This window comes from Crocodylus siamensis, chromosome 12 (genome assembly GCF_052110815.1).
Source record: "Crocodylus siamensis isolate JL-2025a chromosome 12, ASM5211081v1, whole genome shotgun sequence".
NCBI classification, from domain to species: Eukaryota; Metazoa; Chordata; order Crocodylia; family Crocodylidae; genus Crocodylus; species Crocodylus siamensis.
The window spans coordinates 49,565,984-49,584,180 of record NC_143406.1 but is presented as its reverse complement, the minus strand read 5'-3'; the positions used below and the strand labels follow the sequence as shown (position 1 = coordinate 49,584,180).

The following is an 18,197-nucleotide window of genomic DNA, read 5'->3' as shown; positions in this document are numbered from 1 at the left end:
CGGGCAGCAGGGGCTCAAGACAAGCTGAGAAAAGGTCCAGCTAGCTCCGGCTGCCTCCTGTCCGTGGGCTCAGCTACACATTTATAATGCACTTTATGTAGTGCGCATTAAATTTAGTACCTCCATTGTGAGGCATTAGAAACAGGTGCATTAGCCTATTTTAATGCGTATTAGCTAAAGAGCACTTTTTTGTGATGCCTTCGTGTGCATTAAAATAGGCTAATGCACATTAAAGCGCACATGTAGATATGCCCTGAGGTGCCCACAGAGTGTCAAGACAAAGTTCTTCGGGTAAATCTGATATCTTTTATTAACTCAACTCAAATAGTTGGGAAAATTGTTCTTTGCAAGCTTTCAGGTACAAAAGTAAATCTGGTATCTTTTATTAGACCAACTCAAATTGTTGGGGAAAGTGTTCTTAATAAGGTTTCGGGTACAAATACCCTTTGTCAGGTACCCAAAAGCTTGCAGAGAACAATTTTTCCAACTACCTGAGTTGGTTTAATAAAAGAGATCACATTTACCCAAAGAACCTTGTTTGCCAGCATGGCCACAACCAACACCCGTGAAACAAAGAGTGTCAGTGAATTTACCGACCGTGGGGAGAAAGGGAACACCAAGAGACCAGCATACCCAATGCCGCATGATGAGCGTTGCAGACAGCTGAGACTTCTGACCCAGCCACCCTCTGCTTTTCCACCGGCCTTCCTCGGGTGAGACACGGAGGAGGAGAGATGCCACAAAGGGCTGCGTAAGGCCACCATGCCACCGAAGTAATGAAAGGCACAAACAGCGGTAGACGAAGGGATGTTTCCTGGCCTGAGCCCAGCTGCAGCGCACTGCTCCAGCATGAAAGGTTTGCTGCGGCTCCGGCCCGAGTGGCCATGATTGATTTGATTTAAACTCTTTGAGGGGGGAGCGGATCAAGAATAACGAGGCAAACAGAACCATAATGCAAACAAAACGGGTGAAAGGAGGCCACAGGGAGACGGCTTCTTGAAGGTCAGCTGCTGCTGGTCAGTCTCTCGAGCATTAATGAGGCCTTTGACAGATGGAGGGACGGCGGAGAAGGAAAGCGCCGGCTCGTGCCAATCCTCAGCGCTTCTCGTGCCCGTCAGACCGTGCCCACCTCCTGCCGGGGAGCGTTTCGCCTGCCACGCGGTGAGGACGTGGGTCGTGGGAGCCCGCGTGGGGCCACATGAGTGGACTTCTCCCCCGAGTTTTCTCTCCACTTCAGATTGAATTAACTTCACGATCAAAAAGCTGACTCATTTGTCACAATGGTTTTGTCATTAGCTCCTGTAATTAAGGAAGGTGTCATGAAAACCAAACATTTCCTTTCCACAAGCCAAAATAGCTGAAGCTGGGAAGTCATAGAAAGTGTCGCTGTGCCAGGCAGTGAATTCAGGGGAGGGGGCTCCCCCGGGCCCTGTGCCTCTGCCCACACCGAGACCGTGACCCCACCTCCAGGACGTCTCCCCAGCCGGGCACTCGGCACAAGCCGTGCCGTCGGGCTGAGGTCCTGCCAGGAAGCACTATGGGACACAGGAGGCCCACAGGCAGACTACATCAGAGATGCCTCTTCAGCAACACGTAATCTGGCCAGACCAAACCTACCTTGGGCCTCTCTCCTCTCAGGCTGCACCTGGGGACAAGGCCCAGAACTGCAGTCAAGGTGTTGTTTTTTCCCCCTCCAAAAAAACCTCATAAGAATTTGCCTCCAATCCTATCCCCACCATAAACTTCCCCAGTTTTGAAGTACAACAAACCTCAGGAGGAGACGAGGCGTGCAGTGGGGGCACGCCATGCCGTGTGAAAAATCAGCCCGTGGTCCACCAGCGTCTCCCGGGCTCCAGAGCTGGCAATGGCCCGAAGCCACTGGCTGCCCGGTTCAGCAGCAAGATTCGCACGTGCACTCGGGCACCCCGAAGCCAACGGCACCATTGGGGAGATGGTTTCTGAGAACCTGGCCTTCGGGCAGCGGGCGAGAAGGCAGGAACAGGCGTGGTAAGGAGGTGCCCGAGGGCACGTTTCGTCAGAGGGGGAGGCCGGGGGAGCGATTCGCAGGGTCAGTCGCTCTGCGAGGGAGTCCGGGGACGCTTTGGCTTTGGCCAGGGCAGTCTCTTAGCTGCCGGCGGTGGGCGCGACCCTCCCCACAGTGCAGTGCCCTGCACAAAGCCCGTGCGCTACTCGGGATGGGATTTAAGTGAACCTCGGCCTTCCTGCAACCCTGCACAGGGGGGCGAGTTTCTGGGAGCCCCCGGTTAGCTACGCAGCTCGTTATCACTGTGGCAGAGGGAGGGCAGGGGAGGAAGGAAACGCACCCGGCTTTGCAAACCCCTGCACCCCGGGGCAGCACGGGTTGCTGCAGGTATCCAGGTTGATTACTGGCTGGCTTCAGCTGAAACCCGGTCCCCCCTGGTAGGACAGCCGCGGTCCCAATGTAGCCCTCTGGGAACGGAGGCAAGCGTCACCCAGAACTGCAGGCTGCACCGGGATTTCTGCACCCCTGCAAGAGCAAACAGCCCGCTGGCTTCATTGCCTTCCCGCTCTGCCACGCGGCACCTCTGCAAAGGGATGGGCAGCTGAGGGATTTGCCTCGCAGCTTTACAATAGGGGCTTGTTACGTGGGTGCGGGTCCAGGACGCAGACTTGCACCGGAAAGCAGGTGAGCCGCGGCAGCCTCCTTTGCTTGCTCCCCATCTCCTGCGCGGGCACCGTGCGCCCCAGTCCAGCCTGCTTGTGTGGGGAATGGCTCCCGGGAAGTATACAGGGGCTTGCAGCTTATCTGAAGGGCTACGAAAGGAGCTGAAGGGAAACCTTCTTCACAAAAAGGGCAAGGGGCCAGTGGATGCAAGAGTGCTGCGCCCCAGGGCGAGGAGCCACGTCCTTGCCACGCCACACACTTACCGTGCCAGGGAGCACAGCCCTTGCACGCGCTGCAGGGCACGGGGAGGGTCTGCGAGGTGTGGGACATGCCCTGTTTCTAATGCTCTTCCTCTGAAGCATCAGTTGCCGGCAACAGCAGGGCACTGGGCAGGAGAGACCTCTGGCTCTGCCGTGCCAGCTCTTGACCTAGCAGCAATCCAGCCACGTCCAGGTGATGCTGAAGGTGAGCTAACTAGCACTGCTGGGTGGCTGGGCTAATTAGTCTACCTGTAGCCCTGCCTCCCCGGTGGGCAGGGAAGCATCCCCGTGTCAGGTTAGCCGGTCTGTGGCATGGCCGGGGGGTGCCCTACAGGCAAGTCTCAATCGTCAAGCTGGGCCAAGACCGCAGCCTGGCCCCGCGTCCTCCTGCCAAACAGAGGGTCTCAGCTGGCCCCTGGTGCCCCCGTGAATGGATTTACCTGCATAAAGACCTGGCACGGGGTGAAGAGCAGAGAGGAGCATTCGTGGAGCTTCAACGGTGTGAATTAACATGCGTTACCTGAAAATTAGCTAAAGTTCCCAGTTGGCCCTGCCCTTTGCAGCAAGAAATGGATCACTTCGACGTTATCCGCTGCAACATTCAAGGCAGACGCGGAGGAGCTGGGGCTCAACGAGCCAGCCGGTGGCCGCTGAGAACTGCCCAGTTAAAACGTGCCTGAGGACATGCCCGCTGACTCGTTGGAGAGTCCTGCCAAATGACCACCTCTTCCCTCCAGCACGTGCACACACGTCCCCCAACCCCCCGCAGCAAAGGACGGCCGAGCTACGTGGGTTCCTTTAAAACGTTATATTTTATTGCTTTTTCGTACATACAGCCAAGAGAACAAAGCTTACACGTGCGCCTAACGGGGAGAATCCTGTAGCAGACACACACAGATCGCTGAGAAGTGGCTGGACGCTTGCAGGCAAAATCCAATTTACAAACACAAACTGATTAACCACGGTTGTTTTCGGGGCTGCGGGGGGTGTTTCTTTTAATCGCCACCTGGGACACGGTCCAGTTTGGATCGGGATGGACACTTCCCCGCACCGAGCGTCACGCTTGGCGCCTCTCTTACTGGCCGCACTGCGAAGGCAGGGGACCTGCAGCATTTGTTTGCTGGAGTTAGTTTGAGAAGTTTAAGCAATGTAAGCCCTGTTGCTTGCACAGGATGTTTCCTTGCTACCCTGCGCTGAAAGCCCATCGCACCGACTCCCTCTGCGCCGGAGATGCTGAGATTAGCACGCTCTGCCCCGAAGGCCTGCTGGGCCTCGCAGCCGTAGGGACTGTGGGTTTGTCAACTCGCAGACTTGCCCTGGGTTCATTATCAAGCGTATCGATGAATCAGCTCCGAAGGCTGTGTGGACACACGCGCTCTGGTTTGCTTAACCGATTAGGAAGAAATCTGGGACAACTCCAAAACGGCCACGCTGACCAAGAGCAGGCGGGAACGCGGCAGCAGGCTGCGCAGGCCGGGCCGAGGCTGAGCTAGCGTCATTTGTGCGCGCAGGCGAGCAGCGGGAGGCCAAGGCCCGAGCGCCCACCGGGCTCCAGGCTCCTCCGCCTCGCCCTACCACCGTGCGCTTCCATCGGCGCTGGACACGGTGCCGCTCGCATCTCTGACTTGCCAAGGGCGAAGCTGCCAGAGCTCAGACGAAATTTTGCAAGCGCTGCCACTTGCGACCGGCTGCTCTTGGCCCCCGTCTGCAGCCGCGGGGCCGGCAGAGGCACAGAGCTACACGGCCACGTCTCGGGGCTGCTGGGACTTCTAGCTGCAGGGGATGTGCGCGGAGGGGACGCTGATAAACTTTCCTCTGGAGACCTGGGAGAAGCACCGCAGCTGGTGGCGGGGGCACGAATGCAGGAAGGACCTCTTCCCACCTCTGCCACTGACCTGCAGGATGACCTTGGGCATGTCACTTCTCTATAGCTTTGCTCTCCTACCTAGCCCATTGCTACCTTTAGCGAGGGGGCAAGCTGCTTGTACAGCAGCTAGCACAGGGGTCACCAGTTCTGTTGGAGGCCTCTAGGTGTTGCTGTACCACCAATAATAATAATCATCATGAGGCCAATCATGATAACGAAGATAACAATGATAATGGGATCGCCGCGAGCTGTGGCTTGCGCAGAGCCGGGTCTGCCCAGGCACGCGTCTGTCCTGCAGACATCTCGAGGTTCAGGGGATGTGCCGCAGGGCCAAAGCAGCACTTTGCAGCTGCGTCTCAGGCTCTCAGACCTTGTCGGTCCCTGGGGCTCACACGCCAAGCGCTCGCCTTAACCGTGCCGAGTGGTTCATGGATTAAAAAAAAAGCAACGAACCACGCTACTGTAAAAAAATAAAATAAAATAATTGGCCTGCTGATGACGTGTTGAAAAACTGGATCCAGGGCTGCTCCTGCTCCAAGCGGGGAGCAGGGCTTGGACGGCGCTTGCTTGGGAACCAGGTCACTGAATGGGGCTGGCAGGATCTGCCTCCTCCACCTGCCGTGACAGCCGCTAGCAACAGCAGCGCTTGGCCCCCCAACTAGCTGCCTGGTCCCCCTTAGTGCTCGACTTGTGCGCCCCCCCCGCTAACGTACCTGCCCCCCTGCGAGGGGGGACGCTGTTGTCATCTCCCATCATGCAGGTGGGAAACCGAGGCACAGAGCGATTAAATGATGTAACCAAGGTCACATAAGGACTAATCGTGGACTTAGTGTCCCAGATCGCTCCTGCCAGCATCAGGGTTGACCAGGGTGCTGTGCTCTTCCTGGGGGAGAGGCTGGGAGACCCATTCATGCTGCCCACCCGGCTCTAGCTGGGATGCAACTGGAGCAGCCGCTGGTGCCCTCCGTGCAAGTGAGTGTGCGTGGGAGCCTTTAACCTCAGGACCTCGTGTCCTATGCCCTACTCATCCCCTTGGCAGAGAGCGAGTTTTTTGACACAAACCCTGGCCTCCTGCGTGGGGAGAGGTGGGGCTCGGCACGGCGCAGGGAACTGTTTTGCAGGAGGGGATTGTTTAAATCTACTCCTCGGTTCACTTTCCCCCTGTGATGGTCCCCGGGCCCCAGCGAGACACGTGAGAACAACCACGTTGGCACAAACATCCCCGGGGGAAGCGGTTTGTTTCTGGACACAACCAAAGGCACTTGGAATCAGCCAAACACGGGCAGCATCCGAAACACCTGCCACCGACCGACCCCGGGCACTTGTGAAACACGGTGACTGGTGCTCACCGTCAGCTCGCACGAGGCATCGCGGGACTCCAGAGGCCGGCTCAGACACGCAGCATCAGCAAACCCCGGTGAACCCAAACCTCCGCACCCAGGTTTCTCTCCCTCCTCCGAAAATAACGCTCCAGATCTCGGACCAAAGCCAGCACATGCACAAAACAGACCTGCCAGTTTTGCTCTGTAGCTATTTTTCGACAATCAATTAAATCTCCGTGGCCCGACAGGGATGAGAGCGGGCGGGATGGTAGAGGCTTGTGGAGCAAGGGAGTCAGTAAATCTGAGGGGCAGGATGCTCCGACGAGCCTGAAACAAGAGCGCTCAGCGCTCGTGCAGACGCGAATGGTGGGGAATTCATTCCCAAAAGCCTGGGAAGAAGAACAGCGACACCGCCCTGCTCTACCTGCACAACCCTGGCACCGAAGCTGCTCAGCCTCCGCCCAGCTTGGCTCCATCCCCCTTCATGCCACGGACCCCGGCAGACGCCAGCCCGACACCGCACGCCGGGCTGGGTGCAGGAGCAGGCGGTCTCCTTGCAGGGAGCTCTGCATACGGCTCCACGGGGCCCGATTTACTGGGGTGCTGGCTAACAAGGCATGAGCAAACGCCAGAGGAACCCATGGAAAGGCCAAGCCACGCGTGTGCCCCAGACCCTGCTTACCTGCCACGCACAGGTACCACCCGTGCAGATTTGACACCTGTACAGCAGGCCTGTGCACCTTCAGATCCGGCACGGACGCACCCTCACCCTCGTGCCCCCGCCACCCAGCCCAGCCCGTTCCAGCCCTCGCCGGACACGCAGCTACCCGGGCCACGTGTCCGTGGCCCTGCACTGCAGGGTCTGGCTTCCCAGAGCTGAAACACCAACGTCAACAGACTTGAGCCTGGTGCAGGACTGGACCCGAGCCCTCCCTGTGCCCGTGCGGCTCCTCCTGTCGTCTGGCCTCTGCTACACTACTCCGCACCCTGGGTCCCGCGCTCCAGAGGCAGCCCTGGCAACTCCCCGGGCCGGGGGCCGTGCAGCCTGCTAGCCAGCACAGACTTTGCTCTGCTCTACCTCCAGGCTGAAAGGCCCTTTTTGCCCGGGAGCACCCTGCCCTCCCCTTTCACAGACTTATAATCCACGTGTCCCTCCCATCTGCATGCATCCATGCCAAGAGCGTAGCAACTCTGCACCGCGCAGCGTCCAGGTTACCAGGAGTCCATCACATACCAGAAAGCACCAGTAAAAGGCCCTGCCTGAGGCTTCCCGAGACCTATTTAAATTGCTGTTTTTTCCCTGTCTACCACAAATCAACATATAGAAGCAGAGTCAACTGCTGTCACCTTCTTCCTTGGCAGAGTCCTTGCACATCTCAGCATTAGCAAAGCAGCAGGCTTTTCCACGTCACTCTTGTTCACCAAAAAGAGTCGCAAAAACACCCTGCAAGAAACCCCTTGGCAGTGGTAGTATGGATGGGGTCATGACGGTACACGCTCCAGGTCCTAAATCCTGCAGGAAGGGAAGCAGGTGAGCAAAGTGGTTCACGAAAGGGCCCTTGGATCGCGGCTCTGTCAAGCATTTCTAGGAAGGGATGTCTGCAGAAATGTAGGTGCACGTTTCATTGTACAAACCTGAGCTGGACCCGTCTGTCCTCATGAGCAAATCCAGCGCTTGGGCTGTGGCAGGGGCTGGGGGGGTGGATTATTTGGGTAGAAGCTGCCTGAGCTGTTCAGCATTTAAGCAAATCCTGCTTCATGCAGAAGTGTCGCTCAGACCTGGAAATGTCTACAGGGACGAGACACGGCTCCCGCCGCCAGCCTCCGTGCACAAGTCACTCGCACTCGAGTTACCAGGGTGGCTTCCTTGATACAAGGGCAATCGCGATATGGGACAGACTGAGGTAACAGAGGCTGGGTTTAAGATACGAGAGAGACAAATTAAAGCCATCCACGACGGGAGTAGCACAAACTCTGCAGCAATATATTTGGAAGTTACAGTCATTACAGCAAGTTGCATGCTTGGAAAGTCAACGGTGAGCTGCAGAAGAGGCTGAGGCGTCTTCTGCAAAATGTGTTGGAGTTAGGGGAGCTCTCACTGGAAACCATGTCTCTGGTCTTGGCCGGATGCAAAGTCCCCCCCGGACCTCCCAATCCATCTGGCACAATTTGCAGTTTTGGGGGTTGGGTTTTTTTTACATTTTTGTTGGCGTTTCATTTTCTTTGCTTCCTCAGCGCAGGTCCCTGAGTGCCCGTGGAGACCACCCATCCCCTCTGCTACAGACCCCACTGGGACGCCCTCCCTGAAGTTCAGGGGCCCGTTTAAATGGAGCAGAGTATCTGTGGCTGCCTGCACACTCCTCATGGCATTAGGCCTACCGCTGAGCTAAAGACATGAGCTCCTAAAGCTTTTAGCAGCTTCCCCCCCGCCCCCAATAATAAATCATTAAAAATAGATCCCCAAAGGTAAAGTCTGACATTTTATAAAAGCCCTGCAAGCTGGTATTTCCTCTACACTCACCCTCACTTCTCCCCGTAATCAAGGCTTAATGGGTATTTACATTCAAATAGGTAGCGTTTAAAAAACCCCTCAAATGCCAAACCTTTGGAAACCAGCTGCACTATTACCCAAAGAGAGGACTAGCAACCGGTGACTCCAAATGTACGACACGCTCACCACACTTGTGTTGTGTCTACATAAGACGGGGAACAAGTAAGGATGCTTAGCCAGCTGAAAGACAAACTGTGCCCCTCGCCGGACTGGCCTCTTCCACGTGGCACCTCCGCTGTGCCCCGATTGAAACTTTATTAAAAACCGCGCTTGGCGTCGTTCTTTTTTCAAATGGTCCTCGATTGCTAAATAAAATCCCTGGAAACAGGACGCTAGAACAAAATGAAGCAAGCCAGGGCACGTGGAGAATCACTTATATTGATTGTCTAGATTATATAGCAGAGGGGGGATAGTACAAAAGTTACCTTTAGAAATAGCCCCCAGTACTGCCCTCTCCTAGCGAGCGTGTCTTCAATCGCTAACCAAACTGAGACTACAAATGTGTGTGTTCTGGCAGATTAATAATATGCTTTACAGAGCTGTTAACTTTCAACAGAGTCTGTGACAAAACAGGAGAAAGATTTAGGAGAGTGCCGACATAGCATATCAAAACTGCAAACTGTCCCAGATGTTTTTAAAATAAAATAAAAAAATCTCACCTTTTTACTTAGGAAAAAAAAAAAAGACTTGCTTTGATTTACAAGGACTGGAATGAAATTCATTTTGTAGTCTCATGCCTGAGTAATTAATATAGGAAAGAAGAACGGATGGAAATGCACACGTCGACAGTAGGCGAAAGAGGAAGACCGCTTCATCGAGCCAGTTTTACTGGAGATACAACGCAGTTAAAAATATAAACATGTCTATAAGCAGATTTCTCCACATTGATCAGGTTTAACCATTTCAATTCTTGCACAAAAGGCTCTTCTAGGACAAGTTCACAGTCATGGCAAGCTTCAGCACAACGCTTTAAAATACCAACCATGCTTAGCATTCAAAGGAAACGAATTGTGAATAACGAGAAGTTGACCAGCATTTCAGCATCCCATTTCAAAAATGACAAAGACTGTAGCAATTTGGTATTCGAGACAATATTCTGACCAGTTTAAAAAGCAGTAACTATGGATCGCAGTTTTTACAGGTATTACTGCTTGTTCACTCAAAAACGAAACATTTCCAGATGTAGAAACCAAGCTAGCAAGTGACACGTACATAGAAAGGCCTCCTAAGACAAGCTATCTCCATGGTTTGGATGAGGATATGCATGGATGCACTGTTAACCCCGGAAGACTGGTGTCGTATGGACAAGGTGATGGGACGGTTTGGCCTGCAGAGCCGGAGCGGGAAGTCTGCAGCGCGGCTAAACATTAATGACAAACTCTGGGTTAGTATAGGAGAATCCAGCAAACTCATTCTGGTCCAAGTTCATGATGAAGAGTTTGTCCGTAGGGGTGAGTTCGACAGGCTGCCTGGTGAACTCTTTGTCGAAGTTGGAAACGTCTCGCTTGTCCTTCTGTTAAATGGAAAGCACAGAATTAAACACAATCATCAAGGAGAGAAAGCAGGAAAGTCATTCAACCCGGCAGACGTGAGCAACCTCGGGCACTCGGAGGGCTGCTTGCTGCTGCACTTTCAGATTTGCTCGTGGGATATATGTTCTGAAACGCTTGGTGGGGTTTTTTTCTCTCAAGAAATACACATTAGATTAGGTACGCGACATTCAAACACTCAGCAGCCGCCTTTATACAATAAATGCAATCAGGTACAGTGTGCAAAAACAGAAATGAATTTATCCAACTCACTTTAAATACCCAACAAAAGAGGCAAATTGAGACACGATGAGAGCACAGCACGTTACAGAAAGGACACGGAGCTCACAAAAGAAGTGTTTCTCCCCCCTTATCTGGCGGCTTTAGAAAGAACAGCGTCTCAGCATGCAAAACTTTCACTGGAAACACAGATTGGTAATACACGGGGTGGGGGGGGGAATTAGAAGTCCTGGAGAAAGCAACATGCCCCAGTCCTGGAAATAAGCATTTAATACAATTTCCCAATACCCATAAAATAACCAGCCAAAAAAGTTTAGGAATAGGACGTGAATGTTTTTTCTCCTTTTTTTCTTTTTTTTTTTTTTTGTATTTTTAGGCATTTGACATTTTAGTTGAGCTCTGGGATTGTGCAGTTTCCACACTGTTCCAGCTATTTCATTCAAGAGGAGTATGTGATTTTCTCCAGGGTCATACAGAAAATACACACTGGGCCAAAAAACCTGAAGTTAAAAAAAGATAAATAAAAAAATTACACAGCTGCAACCTTTTCCGATTCGGATGATCACAAAAATACAGGCTTCTCAGCTACAGCAAAGCAATTAGGCCGATGTCCTGCTATTAGCACTGAAGAGCCAACACATCTGAGAAGGGAAGCGGTGTCGTTTTTATGCGCGTGCACACCGAGGATATCGCCTGCGGCACCCGAGGTACGGGCTGGCTCTACCACGGCCGAGGAGTTGGGCTGGGACGTGAGCCCAGCAGCAGCGAAGGCGCAGTCTAAGCACCAGAAATACTTCATCAGTAAAGGAAACGTGCGGATGGGAACCACCGAGGGCTGCCAGGAAGAGAACAGAAATCGCAGCACAGGCCCCTTTGCTGGAGAAAGGTCTCAGTAGTTTACAGGACGACCGAAACGGTTCAGGCAGGGCTGGTTTTTGGCTGGAGAGAGCGGGGAATAAGTCTCTGCCAGGCGTCCCCAGAGTGCCCGTGCTGCACATCAGAGTAGTCACAGAGGGTGACCACCATCAGGCTCAAGTTCAAGTTTCGGGCCATGATGCCCAGCTTTCAGGGAGACCAGGATCTTTTTTTACGGGATCAAACTTCCCAGCTGGGGTAGAGTTAGACAGTGCAAGAGGCTCTCTTCCAGGATTTTATAGCCTTTCACACACGTGTTTTGAACCACGCTCACTCCTTCCCCGCCAGGCAGCGGCTGGGATATCGCAGCCCTCGGCCACGCGCAGCCCACCTGGCTGGGAGGGAAGAGGGGCGCTCAGACTTGGCGGGTGCTGGCGATACCGGCTGCAAAAGGCCGGAGGTATCAGGAGCACGAGCCATGCCGGCCAGCGATGGGGACCCAGCAGACTGAGGGAGAGGCGTGCTTCCCACACCCCAGACTCGCTCTTTGTTAGGCCCTGCAACGAAGCACGCAGCGTTACGGGCAGCGCCGCTTCGGAGGTTTTCAAGTCGCACGCGCCCCGATTCTTGGTAGCAGAGCCACACTGCCGGCGTGATGCACACGTCGCGTGGCTCGTCTCGGAAGGCACAACCGCGTCGGCCACTTCGTGCCCCCTCGAACCGGACAAGCGGTCTCCCCGCGGCCGTCTCCCCCAGCCTGAGCGAGCTCCCTGCAGCCAAGGGCAGACTCACCAGGCTCTGCGCTTTTACGCCCCACCACTGGTTTATTATCTTGCCAGCGAGTGCCACAGGCTTTGCACAGTCCTTGTGGGCTGCGAGTCCCCTGCTCGGGAAGCAGAGGCACGTAGGGAAGAGGCCGTCACTCGGTGATTGAATGCCTCGTGCCCTGACAGCTACACGGTGGCTTGAATGAAAATGCATGTACTTGTCTGTGTGCAGCGCGCGGCTGTGCACTTACCCTCAAGGCTCCTCTCCCAGCCCGGCGCCGTGATTCACCGCCGGCTTCTCTTTACTGATGAAGTGGCAGCAAGGCTGCGCGTGGCCTCTGTCCTAGGCTGCTGCTTCCCGGGGCTGCCTCAGTCCTGCTGGGTTGTCCCCGTGAGCCCAGGCTTCTCCCCGGGCCTCTCCGTCACGCTCCCCAACGTGCCCTTTGCTACCTGTCGTGAGAGCCATTTTGCTCCCATTTTCGAACAGGAGCAGCACGTCAGTGACAGCCCCAGCCGCTTGCAACCCAATCGCCCCCCTCGGAGGGACCAGGCCAGGAAGTGCGACAAAGAGCAAGCACATGCGTGTGCGAGTGTGCTGGGCGGCATCCTGGAAAAAACACGCGCCTTTCCCGCTCACCAGAGATGCTGCCGCGTCTGGCGGGGGGGGCAGGCGCAGGCCTCAGCCAGGCTTTCCCTGCAGCGGGGTCCGCTCTGCGCCCCTCGGCGGCAGGTCTTCACAGGCCATCGAAGCTGGGCACTCGTTTGGGGCTTACCCCCCTTGATGGCACCCGCCTGCAGCTAACATGGGTCTGGACTGGGAGGAGGCGCCGTCCATCCCATCAGCTCCCTGCCCGTGAAGGTGCGGATGCACAGCCCACCCGTGCACCCCGCTGTCCAGGGAGCAAGGGCGATGCCGAGAGCAAACTAGGGGGAACCAGGGCAAGACGGGGAGCGCCAAATCCGGCAGCAGGCTCCAAAGAAAGCCACGCAAAGGCAGGACTGCGGGAAGCCGGGGAGCACGCTGTCCTATCCAAGCAGCCAAGGCAACTTCGGTCCAGGGCGCGGGGCGCGCAGGCTGCGGCACGATCCCGGGGCAACGCTGGCTGCCACCCATCCCAGGAGGGACTAAGAAACAGGGCCCGCTTCACGGCGGGGAGCACCAGTGCCCCGGAGCGGACGCCCAGGATGAAGCGCTCCCGCGCTAAGGAGACCCGGGGGCGAGGGACACGACGGCTTTTACGGGGGACGCCGACGCGTCGACGGAAGGGGCTCGCGGACTCCAGATTCGAGGGGCCCGGCGGCTGCTTATCGAAGCCCCGCAAGAGAAGACACAAGGAGAAGGCCCCGGAGCAGCAAAGAGAAACCCGCGGGTTGCCCGCAGAGCGGGGCAGAGATGCTGGCCAGCCCGGCCCCTGCCGAAGGCGCGAAACGGGCCGCGGCGGAGGCAGGGCCGAGCCTCAGGAGCGTGAGGCAGGTCGTGGCGTGGCAGGGAGAGTCGAAGCCGGGAGTCCTTGCGCTCGGGAGACGGACCCAGCACCCCCGAGGCAGGCTCCCGCACGCCTCCCCGGGGCCAGGTCCCCTCCGGGACGGGCTGCGTGAGCACGGGCGACGTCTTCTCGGACGCCTCTCCGCCCCGCAGACATCGCAGGGTTTTCCGCGTTCGTGTCCGGGGCCCGCGGGGGCCTCTCTCCTCAAGCCTTTTGTCCCGGTTTGGCCCCTTGCTACGCGCTGGGAGCCCCGGGCAGCGCAGGGTGGGTCCAGCTTTTCCATTTGTTGTCCCGAAGGGGAAATCGGGCAGCGCTGGGACGCGCCCGCAATTCAGCGGGAGCGGATTTCCAGAGGAAGCGAGAGAGCTACGCATACGTCCGGGAGAAGGAGATTGCTTTAACGACTGCTCCCTCGAGACGCCCCGGGGAGGGCGATGCCGGCGGAGAGGCTTGCCCGGGAGGGTGTGGAGACTTTCGTCCCGCGCCTCCTGCTCAAGACGTTTCAAGGGCCGAGCAAGTGCCGGTGGTGGCAAGGATGGCACCGTTTCCCCGTCCGCGACACATTTTGGGGGAGGTTTGGGGGTTTTTTGCCTATAAGAGCAGAGAGCGTTAGGGGCGCAAAGGGGAGGGTGCAGCGGATCAAGGCTGCGGGAGTAATTCAGGCACAAGCCAGCTCGGCCCCAGAGCCGGAGGGGGGAAGAGGAGGTCGCGCTGTGCTGCGGGCTATTCCCGCTGGGACCTCGAGCCTCTGGGATGTGCGGCGCGGAGGCCAATAACCAAAAAAGTCTCTGGGATATGGCGACGGCCGCGGCTGCCCCATCCAGACCGGGTGCTCCCGGCTCCGGGCATCTCGAGCCCAGAGCTGCGCCGGGATCCATCCCTCGCAAACAAATGCAGGTTTCTTCGACAATCTTGTGACTTATTTTTTATTTTATAATCAGTATTGGGAAAAAAAAATTGGCACGTTACAACTCGAAGCTGACTGATACAGAGTGACAGCCCACAGACATCTGGCAGAGAGTAGAAAAGAAAGGGAGAGGACTCGTTCTTCCAAGAGAACCTCGTTTTTCCTGAAGCTTTCTTTCTTTTTGATGCCAGAAACAAACTTAGGCAGTTTAAATATCAAGCGGCATTTTGTGTTTAAGTAGGAATATTTGTTAAAACAAAATTCTTTACAGGCTTCATATCAGATTTCACAATACTGTTCAATGTTAAATATCAGCTCAGGTTTGTTAATACCCTTTTTTGACACATTTAAAGCGCATGTAACAAACTGAATTAATTACTTTGGCATTGGGAAAAAAAAAAACCCCAAAGGAAAAAAAAGAGTTTTTGATATGAAATAATGTAAAAACAATGTCATGTCTGGTATTACTAGGGTGACCATGGATTTGAAAGCGTTTCTCAAGGGTCCTTTCAAACACCCCTCTTCTAATAGGATCCACCGTGTTTCGGTTTTTTTTTAAATTGCTCCTGAAACGGCACAATCGGGAGAAATCTCTGGAAGCAGCGGCCCTGGTTTCTCGGCAATTTATCCTGCTATTAGAGACCCAATGGGGAGGGCTGGGCCTGAGCGAAAAACAATAGGTTCAGGCCTGAACCAAGCAGGAGATTTTGTAGCAGGTTAAAAGCCCCCGAGGTGGCGAGGCTGCGGATGAGACGAGCAGTCCCACATCTAATCTCCTGACAAACTATTTACTTTTGAGGGGAATCTGCAGGATTAATTAGAAGCCTATAAATGTCACCACTGTGCACGGGGGTCCCGGAGAAAGGTTTTGCGAAATCGCCCGCTGGCCGGAAAGGGCTGAAATAACTGCAGACGATATTTCCATGAGCTTTAGAGGATAAAAAGAAAGAAAAAACAGGAACCAAGGCGAAGGCTTTGAGATTTCTCCCGGTCTGCAGCACCTGAGCACTCGATGCAACCACCCGCTAGCCAATAAGCCCATCCCATGAGCCACAAGTAAATTTGATTAAAACCGCGATTGCGGTACGTCTCCCAGCACGTGCATCAGGAAGAGAGCGCAGACACCTCTGGCTTTGAAATATGGTCACTCTAGCGTCAGGACTAAAGAAAAACCATGAATGCAACTATTGCCATGGAGAATGTCACCACAACAGCCGTTGGGACTGGATGAGAGATGCAGGAATGAGGTCTACACAGCTACTTAGCTCTTGACTTCAGCTTTTAAAAACTCAGAGTTAACAAAGGAAAATCCTTCGAATTCTGATTGGTCAATGTTCCTGATGACTTCTTGGTCGGGTGGTGTGAGGACGGGTGGATGGCGAGTGAAAAACCGGTCGAAGTTTTCAGCATTGCGTCCGCACTATGAGAGGGGAAGAAAAGAACTCGTGGTGGGTGGAGAGTGGAGAAAGCAAAACGAACGGGATGCGGTTTGCAGCCGTCCCCTCCCAGCCGCACCTGGCAGAGCCGGTTAGCGCAGTGAGGAAGAGGGGAGGAGGGGGAGGGAAAGAACAGAAAAAGAAAAAAGAGATGCAAAACAAATTATGGAGTTCGTTAACTGTGAGGCTGTTTTGCATGGAGGAGCTGGAGGCTGATGAGCTATCAGGCTGCAGCGTGGCAAGTAATTGTTGGGGAGGAATGAGATGGCAGTGCAATTACTTGCCGAGCGGTTCCTGGGTGCATGCACTACTGGTGCTGCTAAGCATGAGGCAGTGTCACCGGCCACAGCGCGCCCGCGGCTTTACCCCCCGCCGAATCCCCGCCTGCTCGGCCACCCAGGAGCCAAACGAGCTGGCTGCGCCCCGCGAGTCCCGACGGTACACAGCGAAACCGTGGAAAGCTCGCGCCTGCCCGAACGCCAAGTGCCGAGACGCCCCCGGCACCACAGGAGAAATTTAGCACGTCCCCCTCGCACACCGCACGTGCCGGGGCGGCGTGGGCTGCGTTTCCTTCCTGCAAAGCTAACCGCTGGGTCGCGGCCTCCAGAGACAGGCCAGTGCTGTAAGAGCGCTCCCCGTGCAGAGAGCCCTGATGTCTTGCACACACTTGCATCGCTCCTCCCCTGCATCGCTGAGGCAGCCCCTTTCCGCAGCAGCCTCATCGCAGCATCAGCAGCACGCGGTCAAACCACCAAGCACCCTGCAGACATGGGCCGGTGGGCTCTGCACTGGTCTAGGAGTCAGAAACCGGCAAGTTATCGCTGCCTAGCCTCAGGCAAATGGCTCAGTTTTCCCATCTGCAAACCGGGGATAATGTCCCTGGAAGGGTGAGGTCGAGGTATTCTTTGCGGCCCACCGAGAGGTTTGCATTCCGCATGTGCTACCGTGTCGAGGGCCTGGGTGCAAAAACACCCAAGGGGCCCTGCAAGCAGGGGTGTTTCTATCAAGGAGGAGAGTAGAAGAAATGGGATTTTAAAAAAACCAAACACGCCGAGCCCTTGCTGTGCAACCCTGTTGGGATCTGGGCACCACGCAGGCACACACTGAGCACTGCTTTCCCTTCCTGCAGAGAAACGCTTGCATTTATTACGGTCTCCCTAGTGCCCGCTTTGTAAACGCTCTGCCTGCAGTCACAGCCAATCTCCCTCCCACTCTCTATGGGGCCCAAGGCAGGGAATTAAGGCTAAGCCCCATTTTACAATCAGGAAAAGCAAATTAAAGCAGAGAAGAGACCTATCCCCAGGCCACGAGGATGAGGAAGGAACCCGAAGTTCCCAACTCCCTGCCCCGTGCGGACGTGCCCCACTCCGGGGTCTCAGCCCAGGGGCAAACACAGCTGTCCCCAAACCAGATGCTGCTCCGGTTGCCAGCTGCAATGCTCCACGGGCTGCAGCGAGCAGGCCCGCTCGAGCCCAGCGGCCAGGTGGAGGGGAGGGGAACAGAGCAACAGGAACGGCCGGTGCCCAGTGCCTGCAACAGAAGCTGAACAAAGAGCACCCGTAATTTTGGGTGTGAGAAATGAGCATTTGGGGACAGTTAATAATAGGGGGCTGCTGGGCTTGAGCGGAAACGCATCCGGGTGATCACCGCCCTGCTAGCAAATGACGCAGCCACACGCACGTCCCATCCCGTGTGAACGGGCACAACACCGTACTCGAGCGGTTCCCGTGCTACCCCGACCGCCACGCAAAGGCAGCACGCTCCCCTCTCCCTCCTGCGCACTCCTCTAAGGAGAACATATGCTTCAGATGCTGGGACCTCTTCCGTGGTATTTAACTTTCATTTGCTGAGAAAACAGATTTACATTTTTAATAAACGGCTGACTTCAAAAATTAAATATTCAAGACAAATACATGTAAGCTGTCAGAACGCCTCAGCTTCTTGTAAGCACCGACAACAAGGTTGCAGAAAAGACAGTGCTAATATCGGCCAGACCTCCAATGCCCGGCCCCTTCGGCATGTTTTATAACCTTCTTACAGCAACCAAGTGAGATGCGATTATCCCTAAGTCACTTAAAAGTTCAGTGAATAATGCTGGAGTTGACTTTAAATGCTGGCTACAGCAACGGCCAGGCTGCTCGCTCATCTCCTGGACGCGTCCTTCCCCAGCACCCTGCTCCCTTCACGTCCCATCCGTCAGTGCTGAGAGTCAACACAGCATTTTAGCCCTGGCTCAGAGTTAAGCCTGGGCTTAAGCTTGCTCCTGGTTGGACAGGCTAGGAAGCATGCACTTCAGTCACGAATAATCAATTTTAAAGATCAGGCATCA

At 55.2% G+C, this 18,197-nt stretch overlaps 1 protein-coding gene across 2 annotated transcripts in view; it reads right to left on the bottom strand.

Annotated features, from left to right (window-relative positions):
• Window positions 1-8,121: 8,121 nt before the first annotated feature.
• Window positions 8,122-18,197, bottom strand: part of PRKCB (protein kinase C beta) — a 164,486-nt gene continuing 154,410 nt past the window's right edge. Inside the window, exon 17 of one of the 2 annotated variants that reach the window (XM_090024753.1) lies at window positions 8,122-10,160. In XM_090024753.1, coding sequence (XP_089880879.1) covers window positions 10,008-10,160 — 153 coding nt within the window. In that variant the 3' untranslated portion in view covers window positions 8,122-10,007. Of the gene's footprint in view, window positions 10,161-14,682; window positions 15,853-18,197 lie in introns of those variants that run through there. The other variant, XM_090024752.1, reaches the window with a different exon arrangement.